General features: G+C 52.1%; 1 protein-coding gene across 1 annotated transcript in view; it reads right to left on the bottom strand.

The window, feature by feature from the left end:
* Nucleotides 1-7360: 7360 nt before the first annotated feature.
* The window catches only part of LOC134042004 (serine/threonine-protein kinase pim-1-like), a gene marked incomplete at its 3' end in the record, with an annotated part of 49057 nt that continues 39486 nt past the window's right edge, over nt 7361-16931 (bottom strand). Inside the window, exons 4-8 of the mRNA XM_062489077.1 lie at nt 8861-8956; nt 8717-8767; nt 8119-8488; nt 7754-7930; nt 7361-7479 (exon numbers count right to left, since the gene is read on the bottom strand). Coding sequence (XP_062345061.1) covers nt 7361-7479; nt 7754-7930; nt 8119-8488; nt 8717-8767; nt 8861-8956 — 813 coding nt within the window. The remainder of the gene's footprint in view (nt 7480-7753; nt 7931-8118; nt 8489-8716; nt 8768-8860; nt 8957-16931) is intronic.

Below are 16931 nucleotides of genomic sequence, written 5' to 3'. Positions count from 1 at the left end.
GCAGACCCAATGACCCCTTCTTCATATCCCCACCTCTGGGATACAGCAAGGATGCCTGGAAAGAGTGGTACACAGTGCTCAAATATAGCATCCAGCCTTGCCCTCATTCATGACTCAAGACAGTTACACATGCCCTGACAGGAAAAGTCAATATCATATATAGCAGATTGTCCTAGGAAGGGGAAGGGTGGCATAGGAAAGGGAATTGGTGAGGGAGAGACCATCTCCCAAATTTCCCACCTCTCTCTTCCTGCTCATTTTTCTGCAATTGCAGCTACACTCCCAGCTGGAATCCACATGGTTGGCATCAGCATGTTCTGCAGTGCCACTGCCTCCACTGGCCTTTTGGATGGTATGGGAACGGGTTCAGATCACTGTTCTCTCCCTGTCTCTTAGGCACCTCACAGCCAGTGCTGATCACCAACCAAGTCCCCACAAAGCCATTCTGCAGGATGTCAGAACCTGCTTTTCTCAAGCCCCTCAATTCTTCTGCTGCTGCCCTTCCCTCTTACAGTTGCCCAGCAGCCTTTCAGCCCAGAAGCTGCTGAGCTCCCGCGATGCTCCGTGCTCTCCAGCTCCCACACCTCCATCATCTCAGGCTCACTGGCATTTAGGAAGTTCAGCAGAGCTCCCTGCCCTGCTGCTCTCTGCAAGGTCTCTGCTTGCCCAAGTTGCTCCAGGGCCCCCATGCCATGACCAGGAAGGAGGGTGGAGGTAGGAGGGGCAGGTGCACACCATTCTTTAAGTGTCCCTTCCTTTCTGGCACAACTAAAGCCCCAAATCAAGTCCTCTTCAAACTACAGTTAAAGGACCACATCCTGTCAGGGATACACTGGGCCCTTCCTCAGCAAGGCTGGAATCAAGTACATCAGCCTTTGATTGGACATTCTGTTTGCCAGAGCTGTTGCTCATTTGCCTCCTCCTGCACCCCATGGCAAACCCAGAACAACTGCAGGTGCTGGCCCTGCTGCAAAGGCAATCGTGTGCCTGGGCTTGGGGCTGCTCTCCCCATGGCCACCTCCCATCCCTTCTCTCTGGACAAAGCCATGCCACAGCACACAGCTGCCCAGAAGCTGAAGAAATCTAGAAATAGCATCAGAGACAACTGTGTAGGAGGCCATGGCTGTACAGCTCAAACGCTGTGTCAACCTGGAACTGACTTTGCAGGACTGCCTGTTCCAGCAAACTCCTTTTTCCATCCCCACCAGACAGAGCTGATGGAAACCACCACCAAGACATAGATATGGTTCACAGATACCCGTGGGTTACTGAATGCAGGAGGATTGCTTAGCTGGAGCAGACAACTTTAGCAGCGCTGCCTTCTTGTTGGTGTTTTCTCAGCTACAAGACAGAGGAGCAACCATGACAGAGCCCAGAAACCTTTCAAAGCCCTCTCCTGCTATAGATACACAGTGAGGACTTGAAATCTGCACTACACACCCATTGCAAAGACAGCCTGAAGTGCAGAGTCCAGCTGAGATCCTACTTTGCTCACCTTCTTCCTTAGGCTCACACCACAGTTAATGGTCTCCGATCTCTGCTTACAGGACATAAACTGAAAATCTGCCACACAGGACTTATCTTGCTTGCCTTACCTTATGTGCTTTTCCCTCTGAATCCTGGTCCCGGTTGTTTCTAATATTGTCATCCTTGTAGCCAGTGCCATTTTTCCTATTGTCCCGCTCTCCTCTGGACATCATATTTGACTTGGTTGAAGGAGAGCCCTTCTGGATGGGAGGCAATGGCTTGGAGGGAAGGAGCATAGAAGGATTTGCCAGGGAAAACCTCTTGGCAAGAGGGTAGCCAGTCAGGCCTGCAAAGTGGAGACACAAAATGTAACAAGAGGCTGCAAAGCAAAACAAAAGCATCTGAAGCTCCATGTTTCATGGGACACATTTCCTGGAAACTTTCCTGGAAAATAGCTTCAAAAGGAAACCTGCTCCTGCCAGCAGCCCCTTGAGGCAGGCCAGGGGCACACCCTGAGCCACTTCGCAGAGTAACCAGGGGAACTCCATGGCCTCTGGGCTGCTCTGGGACAGCAGGGAGCCCTGTGCTTCCCAGCAATGGCTCAGCTGCACATGCAGCCTCCTGCTCCTCTCCCTGCCCCACAGCTCAGCAGCCCTACAGCTCCACGGGGCACTGGCAGCAGCACAGCTCATGGCAGGGGGCACCTGCAGGGCACAACTGCTCCCTGGCAATGTGCACAGGCTCTCCAGGCTGGCACAAGACCCTTCCTCCCACCAGAGAGTGGCCCAGCTCCCACCTTACCTCTGTGGGAGGCTGAGACACTCTCACAAGGGAAGAAGTGACGTTGGTCAATGCCCACCTCTATCCCAGCATCAACATGTCTAACGGGTGTGGCACTTAAGGGATATTTGATATTTTTAAAAACAATTGTTTGGTTTTAGTTTTCCTTAGACTAGCCTGTGTTTAATTCCTCCAAACACTATTGAGTTAGCAAGTCTGAAGTGAAAGGTGCAAGGATCCAATAATAACAGGGGAATAAGGATCCCTTCTAGAGATTGGCTTTGTCAAAACCCAGGAAAGACCCTCACAGCGACGAATGCTATTTCTGCAAGCTACAGAGACCTCTCAGCATGCAGGCAGGCCTTGCTGGGGTTTTTATATTATCCTGTCATCCTCAGTGTTGGACCCAATCACCAAGCAGAGGAAGAACAGGAAATTTATCAGTAGTGAGACCCAACGTTGATGGCAAAGAAAGAAGCAGAATTTGCATCACATGACCACGTTGTATTTGTCATGGCCACAGTCCCTGTCCTGGCTGACAGTATGAGTGATTTGGCTACTGTCAAAAAGCAGGAAGCAGAGTAAACTAAAGGTAGAATGTTATGATGCCAGGGATGTCCTTGCAAGATCACCTGTAGCTCACAGCCACCAACTCTGACACAGAGCCAGAACTGACCACCATGGACCAATTTTCCTGGAAATCTGGTGGAATTTGTCTCCATTTGACTCGGGCCTTTCAGCTCCTTTCTATCCTCACCTTTTCCTTCCGTGGTCTTTCCTTTTCCAGTAAAATCCATCTTTGAACCCGTGCTTCTGTCTGGCAGAAGTACCTGGGGTTGAATTTGGGAACTGTCTCGGAGCAGACGGCGATAGGAGCTCGGTCCCCAGCCCTAGAACAAGGTGGGGTGACTCCAATCGCCAGCAGTCGGCACAGACAGGCAGAGCCAGACGTGTCTCCTGCCACTGTGTCCGTGTCAACCACAACCTTCACAGCCCCTTGCGGGGCTGCCCCTTTGTGACGCGCTGGCCCGTGGTTCGCTCGTTTCCATGGCCATAGAGCCCCCACCCCAGCTCCATCCCTTTCCCTTCCCTTCCCAAGGGCAGCCAGCCCTGGGCCCGGCCAGGCCAGGTCAGAGGGTTTGGCACTGTCTAGGAAGTAGCCGCTTTCCTAAGCTGCTTTTCAAGGCCTTTATTTCTGTAATTCCCACTCCGTTCTGCCTTGCAGCTTGTTGGTTGCGGATTTTGATTACTTCTCTTCACAACAAATAAAGTGGTGCCTTCCCCTCAGCAGCCCTGGGGATGTTCCTATGTGAAGCCATCTGTCTCACACGGTTTTAGACAATTTAAAACAGAACACTATGGATAAGCCGTCTCCTCTCAAGTGTTCCAACAATCCCGTTTCCAGCAAGAGGAAGTGAACAGTAAGAGATAAAGGTGGAAAAAAGGCCTGCCTCACCGCCCACACGGCCTGGGGGAGAGACAGCTGGGCCCCGATCTGGCAAGGGCCCCAACCTCGGCTGCTGGGCAAAGGAAAAGGAAAACCACCAGCCCACCACTAACATTACGTACAGCAAACGCCAAAAAACAACCTTACAACCAAAAAACTCATCTCCGCTTTCTGGCCGGGCCCTACAATCCCAGCCCGGCCCCGGCGCGGCCTTAGAAGGCTCCTTATGGTAAAGAGCTCCGGCCGCCCCACCTAAAAACAATCACAGAACCCTCTCCTGCCCCGGCAAAATATTAACTTTTTCACTGCCCAAAATATGACTTTACAAATACTTTATTCTCTGTCCTGTGGAAAAAAAAACAGAGAACCAAAATGATAATATGTACAAAAACAGCACAAAAAACACCAAATTCAAAGTACGAGAAGAGTCAAGTCTCAGCTGAGGGAAGGAAGACATAGACTGAAATTCTTCCCTTTTTTTTATGCTATAGAAAAGCATCCGTTGTTTCCCTATAACACATAAAAAAATATGGGGTGGATTAAAGATTCTAACACTAGATGTAAGAAGAAGCGTTGGTGTTAAATTAAATCAATGTTAAAATTGCTGTAAGTGCCCTAGGTTTAAATAGTGAAAAAACCCCTGCTTCTCCCTAGGGAAGAAGAAAAACACCCTCTATTTTTAAAAGTGGAGTAAGCTTTTGTTTCAACTATTATAATCCTTTAAGTGTGCCTCATAAGTTGATATGGTCCTCAGTATTAGTTATGAATTAAAATGTTAGTTGAGAAAAAAAATATTACATAATAACCAGATCTCTATCCTCCCTGACGGCTAAACACTAGAACAGCAAGACCACTTACAAATGGTTTCTTATGAAAAAATCTCTATAGGCTGAAGAATCTCCTCTCTGAAAGAAACAAGTAAATGACTATTTTAGAAAAGGTAAACTAACTGAGTTGTTCTTTGTATGCTGTCAATGTAAAAAAACAAATGTGTGGAAAGAAGAAGAGTAGTCTGAAGTTTTATTCTAATTTTTCTTCTTCTTTTTTCCCCTATAGTTTCTGGTAATAAAGTTTGTCTTTGTACCATTTAAAGCTAAGCCTGTTTTAGCTTCCTCCTAATCCTATCTCACAACTAAAAACGTTCAAATTAACAATCCAAAACCACTACACTAAAGCAGTATCTCCACCCAAACTCAAACTGAACCCAAAACACGCCACTGTGGAGACCCTAAAAGGCATTCCCTAGTTAGGGAGACACGAGAGGCTTCTCTCATAGCAAGCCCTGTTCTGTCATGCCAATGTAGCCCTGTTCTGTTCCCTGGGCCAGCCCCCTGCCCTCTCCCTGTCTCTCAGGCTTCCGGTCACTCCCACCCTGTTTCCCTGTTGGCTCCCATGCCCTAACCCCACCTTTGTGCCACCCCCATGTCTCCTGGTAAGTGCTCCCTGATGCTCCCCCTGCCCAGGACACCCATCTGCTTCAACCTGGACCCTCACCCCGACGTTCCCCTTTGTCTTTGCCTCTGACCCTGGACTATCCACGCAGTGGCTGAAATAAACATCTCCGTGGATCCCATACAAAGGCCCTTGCTGCTCCTTTACCTGCAACCATCTTAACAGCTATCCAGGCTACAACACCTGGGGAGACAAAGGAGACAAGAAGGATGTCCCAGCTCCCAACATTTCCTTTATCCCTACAGTAGCTGTACTCCAATTACTGCATACGAGAGTTTTACTTGATCCCTTTAATGCCAAGGGACCATGAAGGACTTGAACCTTGTTCAAGTCCAGCCTTGCCTGCCTATTTTGGAGTGGAGGGCAAAGACGCAGACAACTTTGGGCGGGGGTAGAGCTGAAATTGCATTTTGCTGCTTCTGATTTCCTCCCTGCTTTTGCAGCAGAGGGACATCTTTGTCCCTGCAAACCACTCCCCTTTCCAAGTGAAATGTGGGCCTGGCTACCAACTCCAGGTTCTTGAAGAGACTGCTGCGGTTGGCAACAGGAATTGTTGCTGAACTTTTTGTGTTACTTAAACCCCCCCACCAATTCCACCAAGTGGATGAGGAAAGAGGCAAAGAGATTTCGGTGGAAGAAGGGAGGCCAAAAGCTTGAAAAAAGGATGAAAGAAATGCTCCGATGATGATGATGATGTTAGTAACAAGAATGATTTATTTTGGGCAGCAAATGAACACCCGCTGCCGTCCAGCCCTCCCAGACTGGCAGGTCGAGCGGTGCCGTTTCCATGGCATGAGCTGCTGGTAGCCTGGGGACAGAAACCAGAAAGCCACGGTCAGTGGCAGCAGGCTCCTGTCCCCCCTGTCCCACCATAGCCTGTGCTCAGGCCAGGCTGCTGGCTGTGCTCAGAGCCCAAACCTCCCAGCCCATTCCCTCCTTATTAGAGGAGAGCAGCGTGGCAGGACACGCTCCACCTCTTCTGCTCAAGCATGGCACAACAACCTCCTCAGCAGCTGCAAGAGCGACATTCTCGTGTGCCTGCTGCCGTTTGCCCTAAGCCCTTCTGCCACCCGAGCTGTGGAACCGGGTACCCACCTCTGGAGACCTGCTGCCAGGAGAGGAGCCGATCCCACACAAGGTCCTTATCCTTTTGCAGGGGACATCCACACCGTGGACCCTCCCCGGCTAGCACCGGCATGGGATGCACTCCACGGACGGTGCCGGTGCTTCTCCATCTGGTCTGGACACAAGCTGCAATCTTTCTGGAAAAAACAAAGAACAATTGCATGAAAGTCATTTCAAAACAAGACCTGGAAACAAGAAAAAGCACCAAAGGTTGTCACCGTTTCACGGGCCTGGGGAAGGTCTGACCGCTCTTTATGATACTAAAATCTCTCCAGTGGTGGGGAAAAACCCTACCTTTCCCACCTGTATGCCCACCCCTTCCTCAAGGGCCTGCAAAGCAGAGCAGCTGGGCCATGGCTAAAGAACCCGTCCCCCTCTGCTGCTCCCTATCCCCATGGATGCATGCTTTTGTCAGGCCGGATGCCCCCACCCCAGCCTGTGCCATGCTGGCAGGAAGAAGCTGTCAGCGAGGCCAGGAGCCGGCTCCCCTTCCACAACATCCATCCCCTGCCCCACCAAAAAGCAGCTGAGCAGTTGGCAGAAAGATTAATATTGTCCACTGCCACCCCAAGGGGAACCTCCGGCACGTGGCCAGGCTGAGCCCTGCCATGCCTGGAGGCACGAGCATCCCCCCACCCCTGCACCGCCTGGGGACTCATCTTGATTTCGTCGGGGTGCAGAGCGTGTCCTCTAGGAAGGGGCTGCAACCAAAGCCCATCAGCTTTGCCCTGCCAGTGGCCAGCTCGAGGACGGCGTTCTCCAGCTCTGCGCTGATCTCCAGAAGAACACGCCAGATGTGCCTTGGCTCGCGGGGACATCACGAGGCCATTGAGCTGCAGGGGGATGTTTCCCCTTTTCCACTCTGTGGCAACTTCACTGCACTGTGCCACAATTTCTCCAATAGGATGGGGAGCCCTGAGCCGCTCCCTCCACAAATCGCCGGGGACCTGAGGAAGCACCTCCTTGGCTGTGCTCTCTGCTCCATGCCAGGGCCACTGGGAAATGCTCTGGGGAATTCTTTGAGAGCCACAAGACACGAGCAGCTGCTGCTTGCGGGCATCCTGGATTCTACTGTGCAGAGGGATGGATCTCTGCTGTCTCCTGGGCCAGGTGGGGCTTCTGCACCCAAGAATGTTCTAAAAGGTCATCCAAGGATGGCCTGTCTGCAGGGTCCATGGATAAGCACCACCTGATCAGGTGCTGGCACTCTGCAGAGAGAAACCAGAAACTGCTGGTCAGCTCCTGTCCATGCTCTCCCAGATTTCACAGTGCCCACAGCACACTAAGAGTGCTCAGAGCTGTTCGCACAGCTTCCCATCCATCCTCTCTTCTGGAAGAGAGCAGCAGAGGTACACCTGCCACCTCGTTCAGCTCAGCCCAGGAGATGAACCTCCTCCCCAGCTGCAACAGCAGGACACTTATGTGCCCCCTGGCCTCTCCCAAAGCCGTTCTTGCTCCCGTGCCTTGAAGGCCCATCCCCACCTTGAGACACCCGGGGCGGGAAGAAGAGCTGTCCCCGGACGATGTCCTCTCTGCTTTTGAAAGGAAGGTGCCTGCACACCAGCTGATAGAGCAGGATGCCCAGGGACCAGATGGTGGCTGGCTGGCCATGGTAGCGGCCAAAGAGGATCCACTCCGGTGGGTAGTACTCCCGCGTTCCTATGGCACACGGGCACAGCTCATCAGGCCAATGTTGATTGCTCCCTCCCAGCCACCTCCTGCCAAAATGCAACTTGGCTGCAGCCGGCTGAAGCAGCATTCCCCCTCCCTCCCTCCCTGTGTGTTCCACCTGGGGAAGCACAGGGGAGAAGCTCCACTGCCCGGCTGGGCCCCGGCTTTGGGCTCACCGGCCATCTGGGTGTAGAACGTGTCCTGCAGGATGGTGCCGCAGCCGAAGTCGATGAGCTTCGCCTCGCCGGTGGCCAGGTCAACGAGCACGTTCTCGGCCTTGATGTCGCGGTGCAGGACGCCGCGGCTGGTGCAGTGCCGCACGGCCCCCAGCACCTGCCGGAACAGCGCCCGCGCCACGGGCTCTGGCAGGAACCCCCCCGCGTGCAGCAGGTGCCAGAGGTCCTGACAGCGCTCCGGACGCTCCATGACCAGCGCGAAGCCGTCGGGCAGCTCGAACCAGTCCAGGAGCCGCACGATGCCGCGGAAGCCGGGCCACGACACCATCCAGAGCAGCACCAGCTCCAGGGGCACAAGGGCGCCGTCGTGCTGCGGGGGAGCCGCCATGCCGTCAGCGGCGCCGATGCTGCGCTCGCCTTCGCCACCCGCTGCCCGGCGCCACCGCAGTTCCCATTGCCCATGGCCCGGGACGCTGCGCGGCCCCCGCTCGCTCCACGCTCGCTCCCATCGCAGCGTCCCGGCTCCCACCCGGCCGGGCCTGGCCTTACCCCGCCCGCCACGCCCCGCCGCCTGCTCCCGCTGGCCCCGCTCACTCACCAGCCGCGCCCACTCCAAGACGCGGTCCCGGGACACTCGCTTGATGGCTACCTGCAAGCCAAGGCGAGCGGAGGGCTCAGCTCGCCGCCCGCCGCCCGCCGCTCGCCGCCCCCCTCCCCGCTCCGAGCCGGCCCCGTCTCTTACCGGGACGCCGTCGGCGAGCCGGGTCCCGGCGTAAACGCTGCCGAAGCCGCCGCTCCCCAGCAGCGGGCCCTCCCGGTACAGCTGCTCCAGGGGAGGCTTCTCCGCCCGTGCGGACGGCACCGCGCTCTCGGCATTCTGCCCGGGGCACCCGCCCGCCCCGGCCGCCGCTGCTTCCCGAGCCGCCCCGGGCTCCGGCGCCTCGGGGCCGGCGGCCGAACTGCCGGGCGGCGAGGCTCGCTCGGGGGAATGCGCCGGCGGCGGGGCGGGAGCCGGGCGGCTGCGGGCCAGCTGTGGGCGGAACCGCGGGAGGGGCCTCGGTCGGGGCCGGGCCAGCGCCAGGGCCCGCGCCAGGCGGAGCCAAGAGACGCTGCTGCTCCACCACCGCCACCAGCGCAGCGAGGACCTCGTCCACAGGCTCTTCAAAAGGTGCCACGGGCGGTACGGACTGAGCCCCGCGGAGGCGGCACCGCGGCGTGCCCGACAGGGGCGGGCAGGGGGCTGGCTCGCCCACGGCCGCCTTGCGGGGCGCGGCATGAGCCGGGCTGGGAGAGGCGCAACAAGGACGGGACTGAACGGGATCACAGGGAGTCTGAAAGGGAGAAGGGCACGGAGGGCGAGCGGGAACTCGAGCGGAAAACCGATCGAGACAGGCGCTGCTGCTGCTGCTGCTGCTGCGGAGCCGCCGGAGCGCGCGGCCGTTCTGCCGTTGCCTCCGCGAACCCAACGGAGGAGCCGCCGCGCGCCCCGTGGACCACAGGAAGCAAAGTAAGAATAAATGAAGCTAATTCCTATTAGAGAAATAGCCAAATAAAGCAGTGGAGGCGTAAAGAAGACTGTTGGCTTGTGGCTTTCTTGTTTGAGTGAGATGAAGCATTTTGTGGGGAAGAATTGCCTCTTCTGACAATTTTGCCAGTGTGGGCTGGAGCGGAGCTTTTAAATTTCAAGTAGCAAAGAGAAATCGTGTCAGTATTGTCATCCCTTTTCATTCTCTGCTGAGACACTTGCAGGCTGCCCAAAGACATCGTCTGCAATATGGAACTTGGACCCAAATGGATTGTTAAGTGTGTCTGGATGTCACCAAATCTATGGGAATGACAAAAACTCTCCAGCAATATTTTTAGTGTTAGAGAATCTAGGAACAATGATATTCTGACCACGATGTTGTTCTGGCCGGGATGTGAAACAGAAATAATTTAATCCACACGTAGCCCTGGTGTGCACAGAAATTTTGTTTGTTTATTTCCTGTCAGTGTTAGTGGCAGAAGCATCCATTGCTCAGTTTGGGAAGGCTGACCCCTGACATGGACTCTCCTCAACTGTGTCTCTGCCTCTGACACTAGAGAACACTGAGTGCCTTGAGAGCTCGTGTTGCCTGTGGAATGTTCCAGCTGACTGCCACCAGAAGCTGTGAACGTTCTTTTAGTATCTGATGCAGAAAAGGAGTTCTCCATAATACCATGCTACTTAAACCCACATTGGGATGCGGCTGTGTAGTGGCTCACCATGAAGCAGATTGCCTGCTTTGTCACTGCCAGCCCTGCTGATCCTGCAAGGGACCCTAGTGTATCCCATGCCTGTTTTGCCTGCAAGCAAAGCTTGCCTTGCCTTAGTAGTGTGGAGTAAATAGAGAAGTAATAAAATGGACAATTAAACAAGTTACTTTGGAGGAGATCCTCCTGCTTTCACACATCAGCCCTGCACCTCATGCTCCGTATCCTAGTTTGAATGGACAGATGTGTGCTAGGGAAAAAGCAGGACCTTCCCTTGAAATGGAGAAAGTAAAATCCTTCCCACTGAGTCAGTATAATTTTGAAATCAAGAGGTTCTCAGTGAAAGACAGGGGGACAGGAAGAACAGTTCTCTACTAAATCTACAACAAGGCCAATCTAAACAACAATAACTATGAAATTAACAGGAACCCAGTCACAGTTCCTTTGGTTGTGTGCTCTTTTCCCCCCTGGTGCAGTTACCATCGCCATTGGCAGTGAGCTCTGGCAGGTTCCCAGTGGACAGGGCAGGTGTGTGGATCCCTGCACAGCTGCAGGAGAGCTGGGGGTGATGGCAGCTGTGTCCCAGATGGGAAGGGTGGAGGAGAGACTCTGCTCACGAATCCTTGGAGCAGTGTCGGTCCCGGTGCTCCAACAGGATGCTTGGAGATAGCAAACTGAAGCAGGACAGCATCCTGGCAGGGGTGTGAGGTCCAACACCAGAAGAGGCAGCTCCTGGCACTGGGATGGCGCGGTGAGGTTTTCCAGCTGCCTTCCTCCTTCCAGAGCCAAAAAGAGGTGAGTACCAGTAACTGCCCCCCCACGCTCCTTTACCTGCTTCGAATCTCGTGGCCTTGGCCTCCTTCCCCACACTGGCCCCGCCCTCCCAGAGAAACACCCAAAAAAAAGGGAGGCTCTCCCTTCCCCATCTCAAGGTCTCAAGGACCTGGCCATCCTTAGCATGTCAATGGGAAAAAATATAAAACTATAAAATATAAAAAAACAAAACATACCACCAAAAATATACACAATAAAAAATATAACAACAAAATTATTAAGATAGAATCAAAATATATTTATTGAAACCTACAGATAACTATCAGAACATATGTACATCTGGAACTATACAGGCTAATGCATAAATCCTTGTCTTCAAACGCTCTTGGGATAGGCAGCAGCTTCTTCCTGGGCTTGGAGGAAAGAGCTCTTCTGGACAGCAGGAAAGGACTTTGTGGGTAAATGCACAAATGAATGTCCAGAGAAAACTTGGTGGAAACACAGGAGCCAGGCAGGTCTGCAAAATGGAGACACAAAATGTAACAGAGGCTGCAATGCAAACCTAAAGCATCTGAAGCTCCATATTTCATAGAACACATTTCTTGGAAATTCATAAATAGCTGCACAGGGAAACATTCTCCTACCATCACCCTCTGGAGGCAGGCCAGGGGCACACCCTGAGCCACTTCCACAGATCTCCCAGGGGAACTCCCTGGCCTCTGGGCTGCCCTGGGACAGCAGGGAGCCCAGAGCCCTGTGCTTCCCAGCAATGGCTCAGCTGCACATGCAGCCTCCTGCTCCTCTCCCTGCCCCATAGCTCAGCAGCCCTACAGCTCCACGGGGCACTGGCAGCAGCACAGCTCATGGCAGGGGGCACCTGCAGGGCACAACTGCTCCCTGGCAATGTGCACAGGCTCTCCAGGCTGGCACAAGACCCTTCCTCCCACCAGAGAGCGGCCCAGCTCCCACCTTACCTCGGTGGGAGGCTTGAGCCATGCTAGTCCTTCACTTTGTCCTCAATCCAGAGTGTCTTCAGGCCCCTGAGCATGCCATGACTAGGAAGGGCAGTGGAGAGAGCAGGGGCAGATGCACACCCTTCCTGAGTATTTTGTCAATTTTGGCCCAGCTAAAAGGTCAGAAGCGCAGGTGTCCATCTCAGCACTTGGTCAACTTGCTGGAGAACATCAAGCCTTCACCAGCCCAGGATGTTGGAGAGGTTTTCCTGGACATGTGGGGGCTGGCTGGCAGCACGCTTCTTCAGCTTGGTGCCCATCACCTCGTAGAGGGCAGAGGCGAGCCTGGTGACCACCGTGCGCACATTGGCGCTGCGGACAGGCAGCGCCTTGTTCTCCAGGAAGGACCAGAGCACGGGCAGGGCGTAGCGCTGGACCACTTCAGGGCTCCTGGCATAAACCCCTTCCACAAGCACTGCCGGGACAGAGACACAAGCTTCTGAAACAACAACCTTAATGCAAACAAGGATCCACCTCGAGATTTGCTTCTTGGAAGCCTCTCTGCCTAAGAGCAGCGAAATAGCACACAGAGCCCAACGATCCAGAAATGGCCAAAGCAGCTGATCCTCCCCAAAATAGAACCAACAACACCTCAGGAGTACTGTCTCCAAACAAATACTTGCACCTGTGGCAGAACTTGTACCTTTACTGGATCATTTCACAACCTGTTTCAACATCAAGAATGACTAAAATGTCAACTTCCCTTTCATTTCCATTAGGAAGTTGTCTAAACCCACACTGAAGATTTGGAAATGCACCATGGAGATTCAATTGAAAGGTTTCTAAGAAAAAGGACAATTCCATCTTTGTGACCCTTGATGTCAAAGTGCCAGAATCCAATCTGGCTCTTCCCTTTGCTCAGTGGCACACAGCAAAGGGCACTATTAGACCACACTTCCAAACTCCAGCCCACCAGACATGGGTGCTGCTTGACAGCTGGATTAGAAACATCAGTGACTAGCTGCTGTCTTTGGCACAATGCTTTTGTGCCTTCCAACAAACAGCTGCTTCAAACCTCAGGGTGTCTTAGGTAATTACCCAGACCTCATTGCTGTGGCATTTGTGCATCTCCACATTTTAATGTCATTCCCCCTCCCAATGTTAATGGCATTTTTCTTGCAATGTGCACTGCAATAGTAGAATGTAGAGAGAAAAATGCAACACAGATGAATGAAATTTAACCACAACACGAGTGTCTTCTCCCTTTCTCTCTGAAGCCTACTCCCTGCTCAATTTCTGAACTGAACTTTGTCAAACACAGACAAAAAATTGACAACCAACAGGCTCCTTGCATGGCAGATGTGGCTGAGACATCAAAACCTGAAATGCTCTGGACACCATTCATATTTTCTGATCAGGCAAAATGTTATGCAGTAACCACTTCTAATTCTGTGGTGGAAGAGACTTCATTTTCTTTATGCTCGTAATCCACCAGCAATCATCAACATTTAAACAGTTCCTGAAAGTGCCCAAAACCAATTCTGCCAAGCAGGAAAAGGGTTATGGCATCCATTTCAAAATGGGTGTTAATTTCAGTTAAAATCCAATTCAAGACATTGGTCACAATGGAACTTGAGAAAACATTGTTTGTTCCCACTAAATCTCAGAGAGAACATCTGCTCTTCCTAAAAGAGTCCTAATTTATGTTTATTTCCTTTATTTGAAGAAGAGATCAAATTATCCCCAAAACTAAATTCCCTCTTCCTAGACATCTACTTTATCCCAATGCCCTTTCAAGGGCTTTTGACATTCTCAGTCACCGAACACTGAGCATTTGAGATTGCTGAAGAAGACACAACATCTATGAAACCTTGCATTTAAAGATGCTGGCACACTTAGCAGTGCATTTAGACCCAGTTAAAGCAAGGCTGTAAATCATCTTGTCCACTATATATAGAGATTATCACTTTTCCAATCCTGGGCTGTTGCTGACATAGCAAGCTCCTCTGAGGAATCAATTATCAGCTGCATTTGTAGCATTTTGGACAGCACTGACACAGGAAGACACTGTTTGCACACCCTGAAATGCTCAGTCCAATGCCACTTTGACAGCACAGGCAGGGAGCCTCAGCACTCTGCTTCTGCCCCTCTGGCCCCAAAGGCTGCCTTGCACCAAATCCGTGCCCCTAATCTGGGTGCTGAGTTTTGACCTAAGCTGTGACCCCCAGGCACTGCAGGGTTCAGTCTCAAAACTTTTCAAGAGCAAAATGAGAATTCTGTGAGGACAAAAGAAACGGATTGCCTGAAACAGCACTTGCTACATTTTCCCTAAAGGACCAGAGATGACCCTGAGCTCCCAAGAAAAGAGCCAGGTCGGGTATTTTTAACCCCTCCCTTTCCTGGAGGTGGGCTCTGAGATGCCCCAGTGAGAGCTCGGCCCCAAGGCCGAGCGCCACCCCCGTGCCAGGTACTGCATACCTCTGCAGCAGCCAGGGAAAACCTGCCAAACACAGCTGCCATGGGCATTGGGCAGGAGGGACAAGCTCAGCACCTCCTGATTTGGAGCAGTACTCTACTGTCTATTGCCAGGAATGCCCTGGAAATGCTCCCTGGGGAGACCTCTTGGCTTAGCAGAGGCCATACCTGTGATACGCTCTGTCACATCCAGCAGAGCTTGGCCACTCAGCTGACTCCATTGGTGGCTGAACTCTTTCATCAGTGCTACTTTATCTACAAGAGAAACACACGTTTCTGCTCACTCTTCTGAGGTCCTAGGAGAAAGGAGAGTGGGGAGGGGAAGGGCAGGGGCAGCCCCAATTTATAAAATCAAGTAATTTTCTGCTGATGTACTTCTTTCCTTCCAGCCTACTTGAGGGGGGTTCAAATTCCCAAAGAAAACCTCTCCGTTCACATTTGTCAATGCAAAGTTGTCTGCTGGACCTGGAGCTATGTTAAACTTTCAGATCAAGGACCTCAAGAGTTCAATCACACGTAAGCAGTGAAAAGGTTTTGAACTCCAGAGCAAACAGGAAGAAGCCCAGACTTGGGATACACAAAGGCACAGAGTCAGGCAGTTCAGGAGTTCACAGAGCAGCTGAGGTGGAGAAAGTGGAAACTCCCCTTGAAGATCTGCCTCTTCAACACTCCATTTGTCAGGCATATTTCTCCCGAGCAGCATTTTCAGTGCTGACATAAATCTCTGTGACAAAGGAATTTAGAGCAGTCCTTGCCTGTGTAGGTATTTGCCACAGCCATCCTGCCCCATGAAAACAACATGTGGAACAAGACATCACTGACAGCTGGATTTCTATCTGTTTGTTTTAAGGAAATGCACTTGGTGAATCATAAGTGTCCCATTTGAAAAAAGAAGACAAATGGGAAAGGTGGAACAGAGGCAGCTACTGCCTATAATGTGGAGCCTTCCAGGGGGCTGCTCTGCAGGAGCCATGATGGGCCAGTGTCCCTTCATGGCAACAGCAAAGCTATTCATTTGGGAACTCTAATGGGGTCCAAGCAAACTCCAAAATCCCCTTTGCCTCTGAATTGTAGCAAAGCTGTAGTCCAGGACCTCCTCTCCAGACAAGCAGCACAGAGCCAAGGGCTCCTGGCACTTGTGGGAAATGCTGATGCACATTCAAGCCTCTTGGGGGACTGGTGCCTAAGGACTGCACCCCCGCAGCTTCTGGTGGATGTCAGCTGCAGTGTTCCACGGGCAACAAGAGCTCTCATGGCACTCAGTGTTCTCTTGTGTCAGAGAGGCAGAGACACAGTTGAGGAGAGTCCATGTCAGCCTTACCAAAATGAGAAACGGATTTTTCCAGCGCTTTCACAGCTGCAGCATGAACCCCGGTATCCTTTGAGTTCAGGCTCTTTAGTATTCCTTCCACTAAACGGACAATCACGGGGTTCAAGGCATCTTCCAGGATGGCTATCATTTCTGCCAGCACGTCCAGCGCCATCTGCTTCACTCTCTTGTGCGTGTCAGATATTCTCAGGACAAAATGATCAAAAATCTGTGAAGAGAACAAGCAGCAAGAAAGCTGGATTAAAATGTCCTTGTTTGGAGAGGGGATGTAGAAATGAGCATTCAATACCCGAGAAGGTTACACACCATCTTTACCAAGTGCAATAGAGACAAGGATGGAAATGAGTAGCCACAGTTGTGTTTGTGCAAGACAGGATGGAGTTTGGAGAAGTAGCTCTGTAAAAATATTTGGGTTATACCAACCCAGCCTGATACTTCTCTTCCCCATCCAAAGCCATTTTTCATCAAGAGAAGAATTGCCATGCTTTCAGTGGCTGGATTCCTTTCATTGAACCCAGCTGGGAGTAGGAGACAGCAAAGGTTAGGGCAGTGGAAAATTCTGTCATCATGTGATGAACAACATCAATAGGCACCTGCCAGACAAATACAGCTGGACTGAAAGAACTTGTCCTGCATGCTGGACCTGAATTAAATTTGTCTGGGTAAGAGGGACCAGCCTGTCCCAACAAGGCAGGATGTAGTGCCAAGACAGACTGAATTAACTTCATTGCTACAGGCTTGGGAGAGGAGCTGAAGGGAAGGAACAGTGAAGATACCCTACATACTTGGACAATGTTTGTGGTGATGAGCTTGGGGCTGTTTTTGCACAGGTCTAGGAGGAGTGCCACTCCTTCCATCCGTGTCTCAAACCCCTTGGCTTCCAGGAGATCACAAAGCTTCTGGAGCATCTCCATTTCATCCACAGCTGGAGGCAACGTGACCTGGACTTTTGGATGGTGTAGGAGGCGTCCATCCGAGGTCGACTTCACCCTGGAAAATAAAACCAAATGATGGCTTGTTGGTGATAATACCTGCAGATAATTGTGAGC

Source organism: Cinclus cinclus, chromosome 3, assembly GCF_963662255.1.
Source record: "Cinclus cinclus chromosome 3, bCinCin1.1, whole genome shotgun sequence".
Taxonomy (NCBI): Eukaryota; Metazoa; Chordata; class Aves; order Passeriformes; family Cinclidae; genus Cinclus; species Cinclus cinclus.
This window is presented reverse-complemented; position numbering and strand designations above follow the sequence as displayed.